Here is a 19,648-nt window from a genome sequence, read left to right as displayed (position 1 = left end):
TTTTAGGCCCACTAAAGAGCCATCTCCTCCAAAATATTTTTCTTAATTATTCCAGTTGCAAATGACTGCTCCTCAGATCTGCTAAAGGACATTATTGTAATTTCTGTTAATGATAATTGACACTATTACCTATGTTATAGTTCTCTGTATGTCTATTTCTAGTTTGTAAATTCTTTGAAGGCAGTGACCGCATTTTGTTCATGTCTGCATCCCTCTTAGGGCCCAGCACATAATGCAGTATACACCCAATTAAATATGAGACTCACAGAGTTTAGAGTGGCCACCTTGTCCAGCCTCTCCTATTAGAGATGAAGAGACTTCCAAAAGCCATACCGCAAGTTGACAGCAGAGATGCAGTAGGAACTGAAGTGAGGGAGAATTTGAGGATTCAGGTCCATGGGGAAGATAGTTTGCTGAATGAAGGAGCAGTGCTTTAGGGAACAATTTTAATGGAAATTTAAAGACAGACTAATTCAGAACTGGATACATAGTAGATACCAACTGCAATTTGTGGGAATAATTCTCTGGATAGTATCTGGCAGTCTTCAGATACATTGCTGTTATGCTGGCCAAACCACATAGGTTGTTGTGTATTGGTTCACAATCTGATCTTGTAGATGTAAGTTAGAATCTTGACAGTTTTTTTTTTAGAGAGTTTAAGTCCCAAGATTACTGCTTTAGAAAATGAAAATCAAACAAGACTAATTTTAAGCATTAACTCTTTGGCTCGTTGGCAAAGAAGGGTCACATAGGACCTGAAATTTGTGCACTGTGCAGTTTAACATACCACTTTTATTTTAAACAGCTTTCAAAGGTGTAATTTATATACAATGAACTGCACTTAATAAAACGTACAAGTTGGCAAGTTTTGACATATGTATATACCCATGAAACCATCGCCACAATTAAGATAGCGAATGTATCTTTCACTCCCAGAGGCTCCCTCACACCGCTTGCTAATCTCTCTCCCTGTTTCAACCAGTCAACCACTGATCTGCTTTCTCTCACTGTAGATGAACTTGCCCTTTATTTTGGCCAGACATGGGGGGAAGGGATCATACAAATGGAGTCATACATTATGTATTCTTTTGTTTGGTTTCCTTCACATAGCATATTTATTTTGAGATTTATCTATGTGGCATGAATAAATAGTTCATTCCTTTTTATTGTTGAGTGGTAGTCCATTGTATGAATGTGCTACAGTTTTTTATCCATTCCCCTGTTGGTGAACATTTGAGGTTTGAATTGTTTTCTGTTTGGAGATATTACAAATAACAGTGCCATGAACATTCATGTACAAGTCTTTACATAAAAATATTCTTTCTTTTCTCTTTGAGTAAATAGCTAGGAATGAAATGGCTAGATGGTATGGTAGGTGTATATTTAACTTTTTAAGCAACTGGCAAACTGTTTTCCAAAGTGGTTATAGTATTTTACATTTCTACCAGCAGTGTATGAGAGTAGATCATAGACCTAAATGTAAAACCTAAAACTACAAAACTTCTAAAAGAAAACAGGAAAAAAAAATGTATGACTTTTAGTTAAACAGACTTCTTTAATATGACACCAAAAGCACGATCTATACAAGAACAAATCGAGCTGGGTGTGGTGGCTCATGCCTGTGGTCCCAGCTATTCAGGAGGCTGAGGTGGAGGCTACCGTGCCTGTGCTTGCTCCACTACACCAGCCTGGGTGACAGAGAGAGCCTGTCTTAAAAAAAAGAACAAAGTGATACAAAGTAGAATTAATCAAAATTAAACATTCGGTTCTTCAGGCTGGGTGGTGGCTCACGCCTGTAATCCCAGCACTTTGGGAGGCTGAGGTGGGCAGATCACGAGGTCAGGAGTTTCAGACCAGCCTGACCAACATGGTGAAACCCTGTCTCTACTGAAAATACAAAAATTGGCCAGGCGTGGTGGCTAACGCCTGTAATCCCCACACTTTGGGAGGCCAAGGTGGGCAGATCACGAGGTCAGGAGATAGAGACCATCCTGGCTAACACAGTGATACCCCGTCTCTACTAAAAATACCAAAAATTAGCCAGGCATAATGGCAGGTACCTGTAGTCCCAGCTACTCTGGAGGCTGAGGCAGAGAATCACTTGAACCCAGGAGACAGAGGTTGCAGTGAGCTGAGATCGCACCACTGCACTCCAGCCTGGGCAACAGAGCGAGACTCAGTCTCAAAAAAAAAAATCGGTTCTTCGAAGGTTACATACAGTTAAGAGAATGAAAAGAAAAGTCACAAATGGAGAAAAATCTTTGTGAAGAATGTATCTGATAAAAGACTTCTATTCAGAATATGTAAGGAGCTTTGAAAACTAAATAGCAAGAAAAGAAATAACCCAATTAAAACATGGGCAAAAGATTTGAACAAGAAGTACAGATGGGGCCGGGCACAGTGGCTCACACCCGTAATCCCAGCACTTTGGGAGGCCAAGGCAGGTGGATCACCTGAGGTCAGGAGTTCGAGGCCAGCCTGGCCAACCTGGTGAAACCCCATCTCTACTAAAAATACAAAAATTAGCTGGGCTTGGTGGCAGACACCTGTAATCCCAGCTACTTGGGAGGCTGAGACAGGAGAATCACTTGAACCCAGGAGGTGGAGGTTGCAGTGAGCCGAGATCACGCCATTGCACTCCAGCCTTGGCAACAGAGTGAGACTCCATCCCAAAAAAAAATACAGATGATAAATATGCACGTAGAAAGATATTCAACATTAATCAGGGAAATACAAATTAAAATTACAGTGAGATTCTACTGCACACTATTAGATTGGCTAAAATTTTAAAAGGCACAGAAGCAATGCAACCCACGTGTGCACCCAAAGTGTCTGTGAAGGGATGAATGGATAAACAAAATGGGGTATATACATATGATGGGATATTGTACATCTTGCCTTAGAAAGGAAATTCTGACAGATGAACTTTGAAGACGTTGTACTAAATGAAATAAACCAGACACAAAAGGACAAATGTTGTATGCTTTTACTTACATACCTAGAGTAGTCAAATCTAGAGAGACAGAAAGTGGAATGGTGGTTGCCAGGAGCTTGGGGAGGGGAGAATAGGGAGTGTTCAATGGATGCAGAGCTTCTGGTTGGGAAGATGAAAACGTTCTGGAGATGGACGATGGTGATAGCTGGAAAACAAAGTGAATGTTCTTACTCCCACAGAACTGTGCATTTAAGAATGGTTAAAATGGTAAATTTTACCTGTAATCACATTTTTTTTTTAAAGGAAAAGAAAACCATACCTATAAGTATCTTCATTCCTCCTCTTCCCCTTTCCTGCAGCCTCTGGCAACCGGGAATCTACTTTCTTTTTTTTTTTTTTTTTTTTTTTTTTGAGACAGAGTTTCGTTCTTGTCACCTAGGCTGGAGTGCGATGGTGCTATCTCGACTCACTGCAACTGCCGCCTCCTGGGTTCAAGCGATTCTCCTGCCTCAGCCTCCTGAAGTAGATGGGATTACAGGCGCCCACTACCACACCCACCTATTTTTTTTTGTATTTTTAGTTGAGATGGGGTTTCACCATGTTGGCCAGTCTGGTCTTGAACTCCTGACCTCAGGTGACCCACCTGCTGCGGCCTCCCAAAGTGCTGGGATTATAGGCGTGAGTCACCGAGCCTAGCGGAATCTACTTTCTATATGGATTTGTCTATTCTGGACATTTCATATAAATAGAATCATTCTGAAAAAGAAGCCTTTTTTGTCTGGCTTATTTCACTTAGCATAATATTTTAAAGGTTTATTAATGTTGTGAAATGTATCATTACTTCATTGCTTTTTATGGCTGAATAATATTCATTATATGCACATAACACATGTTTATCCTTTCATCACTTGGTGGACATTTGGATTGTTTCCACTGCTGTGAACATTTGTGTACAAGTTTTGTGAAAATAGCATGTTTTCAATTATCTTGGGTTTAAAAACATTCTTAATACTACCTTAGGTTCAATTATACAAAGTGGAATTCCTGAATTAAAAGAGCATGTTCATTTTTAAGGCTTTTCATTTGTATCACATGGTTACCTACCCAAAAGGTTGTACCAGTTGAATTGTATACTACTACTAACAATATATTAGCCCGTTTATTTGTAGTGTCTATTAATAGACAAGAAAATTGTTCTGAAAACATCTTCTGTATCTACCACTGGTAGTCATCAGTTTCTCTTACATAGTTCTTCCCTCTTCTCTATCCTCACTGCTGCTCCCCTGGTTTACTCCTTCATCACCTCTCACCATTTACGGCCTTGTAATTGAAAATTCTTCCCCTAACACTGGTGCAGAGTGATTTCTATAAGTCAGATCTCATCATTTTACTTCTTTGTTTAAGACCACTTATGGCCTGCCATTGATTTTCTGGAAAAAGTCTAAATTCCAAGCATGACATAAAATGCCTGTTAGAATCTGGCTTCTGTGCATCTTTTCAGTTTCAGTTCTTGTCCTTCACCTCACCCTTTTACCTTCTCACCACCTCCCATTCTGACCCCAATCATACCAAACTACTTGTTCCTTGAAAGTATAACACTATGTCTTATTCCTCTCTGCCTTTTCATGTGCTGCTACTCCCTCTATCTAGAACACTTTTCTTCTGGATAACTCCTACTTTTTCTTAAAATTTAGTTTAGATGTTACCCTTCTGGGAAGCCTTCCCTGTACCCTCTGTTCTTTTTTAAGCTCCTATAGTTTCTAGTCTTAGCCTATAGCGTTTATTTATCTGGATTACAGTTGCCTTTTTTTTTTCTATATCTTTCATTGGATTGAGCTCCTTAAGACTAGAGAATATATTGGGCCAGGCATGGTGTCTCACACCTGTAATCCCAGCACTTTGGGAGGCTAAGGTGGGAGAATCACAAGGTCAGGAGATCGAGACCATCATGGCTAACACAGTGAAACCCCCGTCTCTGCTAAAAATACAAAAAGTTAGCTGGGTGTGGTGGCATGCACCTGTAGTCCCAGCTACTCGGGAGGCGGAGGCAGGAGAATTGTTTGAACCCAGGAGGGGGAGGTTGCAGTGAGCAGAGATCGTGCCACTGTACTCCAGCCTGGGCAACAGAGCGAGACTCTGTCTCAAAAAAAAAAAAAAAAAAAGCCAGGTGCGGTGGCTCAAGCCTGTAATCCCAGCATTTTGGGAGGCCAAGGCAGGTGGATCACCTGAGGTCAGGAGTTCGAGACCAGCCTGGCCAACATAGTGAAACCTCGTCTCTAAAAATACAAAAATTATCCCAGCATGGTGACGGACCCCTGTAATCCCAGCTACTGGGGAGGCTGAGGCAGGAGAATTGCTTGAACCTGGGAGGTGGAGGTTGCAGTGAGCCGAGATCGGGCCATTGCACTCCAGCCTGGGCGACAGAGCAAGACTCCACCTCAAAAAAAAAAAAAAAGACTATATATCTTATTCTTCTCTGTAGCCCCAGCACAGGCAATGCGCGTAATAGGTACTTAGCAAATGTTTAATAGGTGAGTGAAAGCTGTTGTTTCAAAAAGAAGTCTGTGTGGAGGAGATGCTGACGCAAGCTTCAGCTATTATTAGGTTGTTACTTCCTACCTGGGCAGGATATGAACTAATAAGATTTATGATGTCTCCTTCAGGGAAAAGACTAATTTGTGTGTATCCATTCTGGAGAGATTGCTCCAAGCTATGGAACCAGTTCACGTGGCCCGGAACCTCAGGGTTGACCTGCAGAGGGGACTAATTCACCCTGATGATTCTGTAAAAATCCTCACTCTTTCACAGGTATGAAATTTTACTAGGAACCAACATTGACCACCTGCTCTGGGCCAGGTTCTGTACTGGGACAGAAAGATGAAGAAAGCACAGTATCTCTCTCCTTCCCTCTTCCTTCTCCCCTCTCGTCTGCTCCCTCTTTCCCCCTGGGAAATGTGTGGTCTATTCCAATGTGCATAGCTAACTGTAACCTGGGAAATACAAGCTAAAGAAAGAAGTTCCACTAAGTACCATCTAAATCATTCATTAATCGGATACTGACTGAGTTCCTTTTACATGCCAGGCATTGTGCCATATGCTGTTAGAGTTACCAAGATAAACAAAACCGATTACTTTCCTTCAAGGAGCTCCTAGTGTAAAGAAAAAGATTCCTATGTGTTCAAATAGCTCTCTGCCATTTTAGATTCTGTTACATTGGATGAACCAAATGCTGTTGTAAAGGTCACTAAACCAACAATTAAGACAGTAACTCTTATCATCCTGGTAACCAAAGCATCCTGCTATTTGAGTGAAGAGCTGCTGCTAAGGATTATCTTATTGAAATGTTAGGAGCTAAACAGTTACTCAGTAGATACTGAACTACTGTTTTTCCTTTTCTGTGTTTATTCAGCAAAAAAGGGTGCCAGGCACGGTGGCTCACGCCCGTAATCCCAGCACTTTGGGAAGCCAAGGTGGGCAGATCACCTGAGGTCAGGAGTTCAAGACCAGCCTGGCCAACATGGTGAAGCCCTGTCTCTATACAAATACAGAAATTAGCCAGGCATGATGGCAAGTGCCTGTAATCCCAGCTACTCGGGAGGCTGAGGTGGGAGAATAGTTTGAACCCAGGAGGCAGAGGTTGTAGTGAGCCGAGGTCACGCCACTGCACTCCAGCCTGGGTGAAAGGGCGAGACTCCGTCTCAAAAGAAAAAAAAAAAAAAAGTGGGGGGAAGGGAGGAAGATATCAGTTTATTCACTGGCCATTTATATGCCAGACACTGTAGCAGGTACTTTGCCTATTCAGTGTCGTTTAATCTTCATAACTATCCTGGAATTAAATATTGTGTTCCCATTTTACGGATAAGAAATGGGGCTAAAATTTGTGCAAGGTCAGTGTAGCTAAACATAGAGCTGGGTTTGTATTGTTTTCACTCACTGAGTTATTTTATTTCTTTACCCACTTTCTTTTTTCTTTGCTTTCAAAGATGTGACTATACCATATGTGTGTTTGACTGAATGAATTTAGGTCATTTTGATTTTTTAATGACTTGATATATAGCTGTGATCACTAACTCCTAAAATAACTGTGCACTAAGGAAATTGGACCATCGTGTGTTTACCATATGTTGCCCTACTTTAGAAGAGTGTTTCTGATTGTTTTTCTTTCAGATTGGAAGAATTATTGAAAATTCTGATGCTGTTACTGAGATTCTAAATAATGCTGAATTACTAAGACAAATTGTTTATTGCATTGGTGGAGAGAATCTATCTGTAGCAAAAGCGGTGAGTCTACTAGAATCGTTGACTTAAATGTGCAGAGACATTGGCGTCCCAAAAGATAAAGAAAGGCCTTCTGAATTGAGAGGTGAAGGTTTCGAATGGATGATTTGTGTAATGGAATTTACAACTTCATATGGATTATGTAAAATAAATGGTTGTCAAGTAAATACTAGTAAACCCCTTTCACTTTCTAGGATATACATATCTACAGTATCCATCATAATTCTATGGGGGATACCTTGCGTCTTTTCCAATTATAAATAATAGCTAAAACATAGTGAATGCTCATTGGGCAAGGTGCATTCCGTGCACTATTTTCACATCACTCTTATGAAGTAGATAATAATCTGTATTTTGGGGATGTAAGAGATATTTTCTTTCTTTATAAGGCCATCAAATCCCTGTCAAGAATATCACTAACCCAAGCTGGACTGGAGGCTTTATTTGAAAGCAATCTGCTGGATGATTTGAAAAGTGTAATGAAAACAAATGACATTGTTCGATACAGGGTGTATGAGGTAAGATAAAAAGCACACTTTCTCATGCTTAAAAAGCAGAATGCAGTTTGGCTTATGCTGAAGAGCAAGATGGCTCATTAAGTATATAATCTGTGTTTGGCCCTACAGTAGGTGCTGGAAATATAAGGATGCATTCCCAGCCTAGTATGTGAGACAGTCATAAAAAATACTTACAGCCCAGCTCTATGGGAGGCAAGGGCAGGAGGACCCCTTGAGGCCAGGAGTTTCAGACCAGCCTGGGCAACATAGCGAGACCCCATCTCTACAAAGATTTTAAAAATTAGCTGTGCATGGTGGTATGTGCATGTCGTCCCGGCTACTCAGGAGGTTGAAGTGGGAGGATCAACTGAGCCCAGAAAGTTGAAGCAGCAGTGAGCTGTGGTTGCACTACTGCACTCCAGCCTGGGCAACAGAGCAAGACCCTTTCTACATATATATATATTTACAGTGCAGTATAATTACTATGATAGAGAAGATATTGAAACCAGACTTGAAAAAATTTGTAGTAGTAATAAGAAGAAATGGCCCTTATTTGTACCAGCTTTGTACTAAGCACTATGCTAAAATACTCACATATATTATCTTCAGTTCTTACAGTAAACTTTGTGTGTTGTTATCATTAACCTCATATTGATGGAGCAATTGATCCAAGACCACACACTTAATAGGGTGCATATTTGAAATAGAATCCTCTATAGTCTAATTCCCTCTTCAGAACACTTTCTTACTTTGCATGTCGTGATACCATACTATGCTGCTCTTCCTTTTGCCTCTCAGTTTCTTCTCAGCCTCCTGGCTCTTTATCCTCCATTGAATCTTTAATTGTTGGAGTTCATGAAAACAGAGTTCCAAGCCCTGCTTTCACTGTACTCTACTCATTCCTAGACAGTTTTACTCATCTTATGATTTCACTTCCCATCTGTGATGATGCCTCTCAGATGTAAACTTCCAACTGAGACCTTTCTTCTGAGCTCAAACCTTCATGCTCAACCGCTTACTCACTCTTGGCCCCTTGGGTGTATTCTAGGCCACTCAAACTCATGCTGAAATCAAATTCCTGATCTTCCTTATCCACCCTATCCCCCTAATAAAAAACAAGAGCAACAAACTGGCCCTGTCTCACAGTCTGCTTAGTTGGGTATTAGATCTTGGCTCATTCTGAGGCCTGTTTTCCCTGCCACATATCCATTCAGTCATCATATTGTGTTGATTTTATTTAAACCCCTGCATTTCTCTTCATTATTACAGCTTCTACCACCCTAGACTAACTTACTGGTGTCACTCACCTGGGCTACTATATTTGCATCCAAACTGGTCTCCACTCATCCATTTTTATCATCCCTAGTCTATCTTCACATGCAGTCAGAATGGTTTTTTAAAAGTCCAAATCTGATTGTGTCATTTCTCTGCTTAAAACCCTTCAGTGTCTTCCTATATCTGTCAGTAAGACCTCAGAACATAACTTGCTGAATGAGTAAGTGAATGACTGACTGACTGACTGACAGGATGCCTGAATGAGTGAATGGTTTAATAATCCGTTTGTTGTGGTTGATTCAGGCTTTTCTACCCTGATTGATGATTGCTTGGGCGGGAAAGTGCTGATACACCCAGATATAATGGAACATTTCTGTGCCAAGGTGGCTGGGCATGGTGGTTCATGCCTGTAATCTCAACACTTCAGGAGGCCAGGGCAGGCAGATCACTTGAGGTGGGGAGTTCAAGACAAGCCTGGCCAACATGGCAAAACCCCATCGCTACTGAAAATACAAAAAAATTAGCCAGGTGTGGTGGTGCGTGCCTGTAATCCCAGCTACTCGGGAGGCTGAGGCACGAGAATCGCTTAAACCCAAGAGGCGGAGGTTGCAGTGAGCTGAGATCACACCACTGCACTCCAGCCTAGGTGACAGAGTGAGACTCTGTCTCAAAAATAATAATCTGTGCCAAAGTAATTTCTTACATGTTCACTGAAGTTTTTCTACTTAAAGAGACAAATAATGGATTTTTTAAAACTCATTTATAAAAAGTACCTAGTCCTACGTTTAACTTAAAATGAGATCTATCAGGCATAGGGCTGTTTTGACCTTTTTCTTTTTTTCTTTTTTTTTTTTTTTATTTCAGCTAATTGTAGAGATTTCTTCTGTGTCGCCAGAATCTTTAAACTACTGTACCACAAGTGGATTGGTAACCCAGCTCCTGAGAGAGCTGACTGGTGAGGATGTGTTGGTCAGGTGTGTTGACTGAGTTCTTAAAGTGAAATGTCCTCTTTTGAAGGGCTGGGGAACAACCTTGGGACATCTGTGATTTTCTCTATTAGAGACTTTGCCCAGGTTGCAATCTCATGACTGATGTGTGTCCTGAAGGAGGGACCTTTAGAAAATTGCTCAAGGTACATCGTGACAACATACTGGAACTTGGCAAAGTCCCACATGACAATTCAGCTACTTTCAAGTGACTCTGTTCCCTGTCCCTAGGCCTGTGTGCTCTTAAAAAGTTGCAATCACATGGTAACTGCCATTTTGAATTACTAATATTTCATCATATGCATTTATTTTGGCATTGTTAAATAGCAACACTGTGGCATGATAGAAGAAACATGCACTAGGCCGGGTGCAATGGCTCACGCCTATAATCCCAGCAATTTGGGAGGCCGAGGCGGGCGAATCATGAGGTCAGGAGTTCAAGACCAGCCTGGCCAACATAGTGAAACCCTGTCCCTACTAAAAATGCAAAAATTAGCCGGGCATGGTGGCGTGTGCCTGTAGTCCCAGCTACTTGGGAGGCTGAGGCAGGAGAATTGCTTGAACCTGGGAGGTGGAGGTTGCACCACTGTACTCCAGCCTGGGCAACAGAGCAAGACCCTGTCTCAAAAAAAAAAAAAAAAGAATATGAGCTTTTCAAAATGAGGAAGACTGGGCTTGCATGCCTCTCTACTATTTATTAGCTGTTTGGCCTTGGACAGATTATTATAAGCTTTCTACATCTCAGTTTCCTCATCTCTCAGACAGAACAGTAACTAAAAAAGATATTGTGCCAGGTGCAGTGGCTCACAGCCTGTAATCCCAGCACTTTGGGAGGCCGAGGCAGATGGATTACCTGAGGTCAGGAATTCAGGACCAGCCTGGCCAATATGGTGAAACCCTGTCTCTACTAAAAAAATACAAAAAATTAGCCGGGCATGGTGGCGGGTGCCCGTAATCCCAGCTACTGGGAAGGCTGAGACAAGAGAATTGCTTAAACCCAGGAGGTAAAGATTGCAGGGAGCCAAGATCGTGCCATTGCACTCCAGCCTGGGCAACAAGAGTAAAACTCCATCTCAAAAAAAATAAAAAGATATTGTTAAGAATTAAGCTAATTGACCATAGAAAGCAGTACAATGGCTGACACAGGTTCTCAAAGAAATGTTAATTCCAGTCTCTTCCACCCCCTATTCCCTAAATCCCCTTTAATATCTGCCAAGTGTTCCTTTGTTGATATTCCACAGTTTACTAATACCTCCTCACTGTTGTACAGTTGATTTGCTTCAAGTATTTTGCTGTTATGATAGCATTATAGTTATCTTTGTGTATATAGGTTTTGATTTTTCTTATCTTAAATGATTTTCTGATTGTCCTGTGTTCTTTAAACATGGCTGAATTTATTAAACCCATATGAGTAAATCAGTCACTAGTTACATTGCTTCAGTGCATTTGAGTGTCTCAACCTAATGAGACAATTTTGTTAATTATTTTTTAGCATTGTATCAAATTTTGTGACAGAAAAAGAAACCTGTAAATGGTCAGTCAGAACACTTTAGGATCAACTACCAACTAAATAAATTTTTTAGTTATTTTCTTTGATTATGGTTGGATATGAGATGATACCAAAGAATTATTGTTAATTTCTTAATATGTGGCAGTGGCATTATAATTGTGTGAGGAAACGTGTTTTGTAGAGATGCATACTAAAGTATGCAAGGGTAAATGGCAGGGTGACTAGGATTTGCTTTAAAATAGTTCAGCAAAAAGTAGGGAAAAGAGATGAAATAAGTAAAGCAAAATCTTCATAACCATAAAATCAGGTTATGTGTATATGGGGTCTTATTGTATTCTCATTACTTTTGTATATGATATTTCAAAATAAAACACAAATTTAGAAAATACTTTAGGAAGCAGCTAGGTTATAGTGGAAACAATAATGGACTTCAAATCAGAAGGTCAAGATTTAAATCTAAACTCTGCCTGTAATAACAATGTGATTACAGATAAGTCACTGCAACTTTCTAGGCCAGTTGACCTTTCAAATGTGATGGGAAGAATTAAATAAGATAACCTATATGAGAACAATTTATAAACTATGCAAATCCTGTGCAAAATCTCCTTGTTTTTGTCCTTCTGACATTTTAGAGCCACGTGTATAGAAATGGTGACATCACTGGCATATACTCATCATGGACGACAGTATCTTGCTCAAGAAGGAGTAATTGACCAAATTTCTAATATAATTGTTGGGGCAGATTCAGACCCTTTCTCTAGCTTCTATCTTCCAGGTAAGAAACTGATGCCTATGGAAATGATGGTGCATGTTTTATTTCAGAGTTCTCTCTGACAGCAGGGGGTTGGGGTTGGGAGTGGACAGGGATTGTTTTCCTTTAGAGCTGATTTCCTTAACAAGCTGATTTTGTTTAGAAGATATCTAGAGCCACCAAATTCAAATTCAACAGCACATTAGAAGGGTCATCCACCCTGATGAAGTGGGATTTATCCTATGGATGCAGGGAGGGTTCAGGATACACAAATCAATAAATAAGATATACTATGTTAACAGAATAAAGACAGAAACCAAGTAATGCGGGAAAAGCATTTGACAAATTTGAGCTTTTTTTATGATAAAAACTCTTAAATTAAGTATAGAAGGAATCTATGTCAACACAATAAAGGCCATGTATGACAAACCCACAGCTAACATACTCAGTGGTGAAAAGTTGAAAGCATTCTTCTAAGATCAGGAACAAGGCCGGGCGCAGTGGCTCATGCCTGTAATCCCAACACTCTGGGAGGCCAAGGCAGGCGGATCACGAGGTCAGGAGATCGAGACCATCCTGGCTAACACAGTGAAACCCTGTCTCTACTAAAAATACAAAAAATTAGCCAGGCATGGTGGTGGGTGCCGGTAGTTCCAGCTACTCAGGAGGCTGAGGCAGGAGAATCCCTTGAACCTGGGAGGTGGAGATTGCAGTGAGCCAAGATTGCGCCACTGCACTCCAGCCTGGGCGACAGAGTGAGACTCAGTCTCAAAAAAGAAAAAAAAAAAAAAATCAGGACAAGGATGCCCACAATTACCACTGCTATTCAACAAAGTACAAGACGTTATAGCCAGAGCAATTAGGCAAGATAAGTAAATAAAAGGCATCCAAATCTGAAAGAAAGAAGTGAAAATTTCCCTGTTTGCCAATGATGTAATGTTTTATTAATATATAGCATAAAGATTCCACCAAAAAACTGTTAGAATGAATAAATAAAGCTGCAGGATACAAAATCAGTGCATAAAAATCCATAGCATTTCTATACACTAACAGTGAACTCTGAAAAAGTAATCAAAGATATATTCCCATTTACTATAGCATTCAAAAAAATTAAATATTTATGAATAAATTTAAGGAGGTGAAAGATCTGTACACTGAGAACTATAAAAACTGATGAAGGAAATTGAAGAAGACACAAATAAATGGAAAGGTATCCTATGTTCACGGATTGGAAGAATTAATATTATTAAAATGTTCGTGCTGCCCAAAGCACTATATAGATTCAGTGCATTCCCTCCAAAATTCTTAAATTTAATGACATTTTTCACGAAAGCAGAAAAAAAAATTTTTAAATATACATATTTCAGAATACATTGTTCACAATAAAGGATATGATTTTTTAATTTGTCAGTTAAAAGTTAATTTTTTAAAAAAGATACCTATAGCCTCTTACTGAGGTGGAATCTGTTGCCCTTGGAACTATGTACTGTTGACTTTGGTTTTCTGGAAACATCAGTGCTATTTAGAACATTATGATATTTTTCTTTAGAATATCAACAAAAACATAAATAAAAATACTAGTAATGACATTTACAGTATGTTTCACAGATTAATCATGCCTCTGAGTGGGAATCTTTATCTATTGTAGGATCTACTCTTGGCATTCTATTCTGGGTCTTGGTTGATTAGTGTTTCTTGAACACTTCCAGAAATTGGAGATGGATGCCTGCCTTAGGTAGCCTAGCTTATTTTATTAATGAACATATCCATTTAAAAATTTCTTCCTGGTAATGAGTCCAAACTTGCCTTCCTGTAATTTGTATCCACTGGTCCTTTTTCTTTGTTCTCACTCTTGCATATGCCAGTACTTCAATAGCTAGTCCCAGCTCCATTGACGCCCTCTCTCAGGATCACACATCACAGGTCCTTCAGAATCTCCTAATGGTCTCTCTGATCTCCAGGCAACACAGTACTCTTAACCTTTCTACGCTTTCTGGCCTGCAGTTCATTTCTGTTCCTGTGAAGTCATAGGGCCCACAATTCATGCTCTCTTGTTCCTCTATTAAAATGTATTTTTGTCAATCTCTTTAGGATTTGTGAAGTTTTTTGGAAACCTGGCTGTCATGGACAGTCCTCAACAGATCTGTGAGCGTTATCCTATCTTTGTGGAAAAAGTCTTTGAAATGATAGAAAGTCAGGACCCCACTATGATTGGTGTAGCTGTAGACACAGTTGGAATCTTGGGATCCAATGTTGAAGGAAAACAGGTTTTACAGAAAACAGGTTGGTATGACTTGGCCCTGTTCAGGGATATCTTAATTTTTGACAGGGATTCAATATGTAAGTTCATTTGCTGGTGGGTTAACTACATTGTAGAAACTATTTTATGGGTGGCAGTCTTGTTAACCATGATCTTGGACTCATGTCTGAAAATCTAATAATTACTACGGAAAACCTTTTTTTTTTTTTTTTTTTTTTTTTTTGACTTTTCACTCTTTAGGTTTCTACCAATCGATTTCAACCAAACATTGTTTCCTGTTTCCCCTCTATGATGTCTTCTTTGACTAGATTTCATGGTACAAAGACCACGGGCTAGAGTCAGAAAGGTCTGGATTCATGTCCTTGGGTTTTCTATTCCTTTTTTTGTTTTGTTTTGTTTTTTTGTTTTTTTTAAGAGATTGAGAGTGTCTCTCTGTTACCCAGGCTGGCCTCAAACTCCCAGGCCCAAGCAATCCTCCTGCCTCATCCTGTTGATTGGCTGGGTCTACAGGTCCACACCATTGTATCTAGCCCTGACTTCGCTTTTTGAACTTCATTTACTCACTTCGCTTTTCTAGGCCTCATTTTCTTCGTTTATAAAAATGGCATAACAACTACTTCTCAGGGTTGTTGTGAATATTTATGAAATTTTGAGAAAGGAAAATAAAAGTTTGTTATAAGATTTCATGTTAAGAGATACTTTTGGCATGTTAAGAGATACAGTGGCTCATGCCTGTAATCCAGCACTTTGGGAGGCTAAGGTGGGTGGATTGCCTGAGCTCAGGAGTTCAAGACCAGGCTGGGCAACATGGCAAAATCCTACTCAAGAATACAAAAATTAATCAGGCATGGTACTGCACAACTGTAGTCCCAGCTACTTGAGAGGCTGAGGAAGGAGAATCGCTTGAACCTGGCAGGTGGAGGTTGCAGTGAGCTGAGATCGTGCCACTACACTCCAGCCTGGGTGACAGAGTGAAATTCTATCTCAAAAAAAAAAAAAAAGAGGCCAGGCTTGGTGGCTCATCCCTGCAATCCCAGCATTTGGGGAGGCCAAAGCAGGTGGATCACTTGAGGTCAGGAGTTCGAGACCAGCCTGGCCAACATGGTGAAACCCTGTCTCTACTAAAAATACAAAAATCAGCCAAGCGTGGTGGCTCATGCCTGTAGTCCCAGCTACTCGGGAGGCTGAGGCGGGAGAATGGCATGAACACAGGAGGTAAAGGTTGCAGTGAGCCGAGATCACACCACCACACTCCAGCCTGGGTGACAGTGTGAGACTCTGTAAAAAAAAAAAAAAAAAAAAAAGAAAGATACTTTTATGGAACATCCATGAGGATCAACAGTACAACAAATTATACACACAAAATAATACGCAGCCCAATTATTAAAATTCTTGAGACACATATGTTGAAAGTTATCTCACCTGTAATCCCAGCACTTTAGGAGGCCAAGGTGGGAGGATCTCTTGAGCCCAGGAATTCAAGACCAGCCTCGTCAACAACAACAACAACAAAAACAAAAATTAGCCAGGTGCGGTGGTGCATGCCTATAGTCCCAGCCACTCGGGAGGCTGAGGTGGGAGAATCATTTGAGCCCAGGAGGTGAAGGCTATATGTAGTAAGCCTTGATCACTCCATTGCACTGCAGCCTAGGTGACAGAGTGAGACCCCATCTCAAAAAAAAATTTAAAAAGAGGCCAGGCGAGGTGACTCATGCCTGTAATCGCAACACTTTGGGAGGCCAAGGTGGGTGGATTACTTGAGGTCAAGAGTTTGAGACCAGCCTGGCCAACATGGTCTCTACTAAAAATACAAAAATTAGCTGGGTGTGGTGGCAGGCACCTATAATCCCAGCTACTCAGAAGGTTGAGGCAAGAGAATCGCTTGAACCTGGGCAGTGAGTCGAGACTGCGCCATTGCACTCCAGCCTGGGTGACACAGCAAGACTCCATCTCAAAAAAATAAAAATTAGAAAATAGAAAAAGAAAAAAAGAAAAATTAATACGCTGTTGTGTATCACAGCTAATATTTTTGTTATATGTTGTTTTCTAAGTGCTTTGACCTATGACAATCGTTTTACAATCCTGCAAAGAACATACATTGTCATTTTCATTTTCCAGATAAGGTAGATGAAACTTAGAGGAGTTAAGAAAATTTCTAAGGTCATACAAATTACGGCAGCTGCTACTCAAGTTCGGGTCCTTTGATTCCAGTTTTATAACTTTGCTTTATATATGCTGTGTTGCATGTAATTGTGTGTTCTAGGCCTGTCACTGGTTCTCTGACTACATGCTTATTTTTGTATTGGTTTAGGTTGGTAGAGGTCATAGTGTATGAGAGCATACTTTAAAAAAAATCTCATTTTTCACTTCATATCCATTAGGATGGCTATTACTTAAAAAAAAAAAAACCCATAAAATAATAAGTGTTAGGATGTGGAGAAATTGTAACCCTTGTACATTTTACATTTCCTTCATCCAGCAGCTCCACTTTCAGGTATATACCAAAAAAAATTGAAAGCAGAGACTCAAATGTTTGTACACTTATGTTCATAGCAGCGTTATTCACAATAACCAAAAAAAGGTGCAAGCAACCCAATGTTCATTGATAGATGAATCAATAAACAAAATGTGGTATATACATACAATTGAATATTACTCAGCTTTTAAAAAGAATGAGATTCTGGCACATGCTACAGCGTGGAGGAAGCCTGCGCCACTGATAACATTATGCTAAGTGAAGTAAGCCAGACACATAAGGACAGATATTGTATGATTCCACTTAGATGAGATGCCTGAAAGAGTCCAGTTCACAGGAGGTAGAATAGTGGTTGGCAGGGGATGAGGGTAGAGAAGAAAGGGAATTATTGTTTGATGGATATAGAGTTTCAGTTTGGGTTGATGAAAAAGTTCTAGAGATGGATGGTTATGATGGTTGCACAATGATGTGAATGTACTTAATAGCACTGAACTATACACTAAAAATGGTTAAAATGGTAAATTTTATGTTGTGTATATTTTACCATAATAAAGAAGAATCTCACTGTTATCCTTCAAAGGAACTCGCTTTGAACGCTTGCTTATGAGAGTAGGACATCAATCAAAGAATGCCCCAGTGGAGCTAAAAATTAGATGTTTGGATGCAATTTCATCTCTTCTGTACTTACCAGTAAGTAGATAGGGAAATTAATGAAGGACAGTGGGATATGTTTGGGAGAATAAATCTGTATGAATCAACATGATAAATGTGATGAAGTAAATACAAGAAGATAACTCTCATTATATGACTAGTGACATTTTTAATTTAAAATGGAATCATAGAGTGTTAGAACTGAAGAGACTCTAGAGACTGCTTAATCAACCACATTCAAAGAAAACTGGGAAAGGTCTGGGCTGGATTTGAGAGAGTGCTCCAAACTTAGCCAATTTCACGCAACAAATTAATGACAGAGTGCCGTCAGCACTCAGGTGTCTGACTTCTAAATAAGTGCTTTTCTCCAGATCAATTAACTTTTGATGAGATTTTCCTTTTCTTTCGGGTAGCCTGAGCAGCAGACTGATGACCTTCTGAGGATGACAGAATCCTGGTTTTCTTCTTTATCTCGGGATCCACTGGAGCTCTTCCGTGGCATTAGTAGTCAACCCTTCCCTGAACTACACTGTGCTGCCTTAAAAGTGTTTACGGTAGGTATTCACTTCCATAGGTCCTTCTGGGACCCTGCCAGTTCAACATTTGAGTACTTACAGTGAGCCAGAGCCTGTGCCATCTCTGGGGATGCACAAGTGCATAGTATAGTTTCTACCTTCTGCTACCTTAGAGACTAAGTAAGGAGACAGATGTGTAAGTAAACAGATTGTTTCAGTAAAAGATATTAGGTGCTGTTTGAGGTTTGAACAGGATGCTATGGGATCACACAGTTAATTCCAGACTTTTTATCTGCCATCCTCTATTAATCTAGCCCTGGTCTTCCTAATCCTTATTTCCCCTGCAGAAAATAAGGCTTCTGGCACCTAATGCTCCAGTGGTACCAAACTGTTTGTTTTGTGTCTCTGGACCTTTGCTGGGGTCTCTGTATCTAACACTCTTCCTTAACTTTGCTTCTTAACCTCTTACTCATTCATCAGGGACTAACTCAGGTATGTCTTCAGCACACTTTGCCCAGATTGACAAGGTTGAGTTAAACAATGTTGGTTCTCATATGTTGCATTTATTTGTTCCGCAAATATTTGTTGAGTTTCCGTTTTTGCTCAGTGAAGGGCATACAACAGTGAAGAAAATATATAAAGACCTTCCTTTCATGTAGTTTCCTGTCTATTGAAGGAGCCAGGCAGTAAATGTAATTGTGCAGTTACTTATATAATTATAGCTGTGGTAAGGATTATACCTTTGTGTTCTATCTGTTATATTAGTTTGCAAATGTTTATTTATTGACCTGTCTCACCTATTAAGTAGAGTTGGCTGAGAGCAGGAAGCATATCTGATTTATCTTTGTAGCCCCAGCATAGCAAGGTAGTAATCGCTTTAGTAATCTTAACAATAATGGGATCTCAGAGTACAAGGCCTAGACTGGGAGGGAATAAGGAAAATGGCAGGGACAAAAGAGGGAAGGCTTCCTGAGGATGCGATACAGGATCTGGGTCTTGAAGGATACAGGTATTCCTATAATCTTTAGAAACTTTTTTTTTTTTTTTTTTTTTGAGACAGAGTCTCGCTCTGTCACCCAGGCTGGAGTGCGGTGGCGCGATCTCGGCTCACTGCAAGCACCACCTCCCGGGTTTACGCCATTCTCCTGCCTCAGCCTCCCGAGCAGCTAGACTACAGGTGCCCACCACCAAGCCTGGCTAATTTCTTTTTGTATTTTGAGTAGAGACAGGGTTTCACTGTGTTAGCCAGGATGGTCTCTATCTCCTGACCTCGTGATCCGCCCGCCTCGGCCTCCCAAAGTGCTGGGATTACAGGCGTGAGCCACTGCGCCCAGCCAGAAACATTTCTTTAAGACTGCTTCACCCTTGTAAATGGTCATTGTATGAGATGGCCATTTTGGCTCCCGCTTAGTATTTTCACTATTAATTTATTTTGGTTTTGCTCTTCTACCTTATCCTGTGCTTAGTTGGTTCCATTGTAGAAGTAATTTTCTATTTACTGGTTGGGATAACTA

General features: G+C 40.3%; 1 protein-coding gene across 2 annotated transcripts in view; it reads left to right on the top strand.

Annotated features, from left to right (window-relative positions):
- The window catches only part of PSMD5 (proteasome 26S subunit, non-ATPase 5), a 31,299-nt gene that overhangs the window by 6,719 nt on the left and 4,932 nt on the right, over positions 1-19,648 (top strand). For both annotated transcript variants that reach the window (XM_030817719.1, XM_003264065.4), the window contains exons 2-9: positions 5,599-5,743; positions 7,103-7,216; positions 7,603-7,731; positions 9,850-9,959; positions 12,114-12,256; positions 14,324-14,515; positions 17,549-17,658; positions 18,033-18,173. In XM_030817719.1, coding sequence (XP_030673579.1) covers positions 5,599-5,743; positions 7,103-7,216; positions 7,603-7,731; positions 9,850-9,959; positions 12,114-12,256; positions 14,324-14,515; positions 17,549-17,658; positions 18,033-18,173 — 1,084 coding nt within the window. The remainder of the gene's footprint in view (positions 1-5,598; positions 5,744-7,102; positions 7,217-7,602; positions 7,732-9,849; positions 9,960-12,113; positions 12,257-14,323; positions 14,516-17,548; positions 17,659-18,032; positions 18,174-19,648) is intronic.

Source organism: Nomascus leucogenys, chromosome 8, assembly GCF_006542625.1.
Source record: "Nomascus leucogenys isolate Asia chromosome 8, Asia_NLE_v1, whole genome shotgun sequence".
NCBI lineage: Eukaryota > Metazoa > Chordata > Mammalia > Primates > Hylobatidae > Nomascus > Nomascus leucogenys.
Note: the sequence above shows the minus strand (reverse complement) of the source record. Positions and strands in the feature narration are given on the sequence as shown.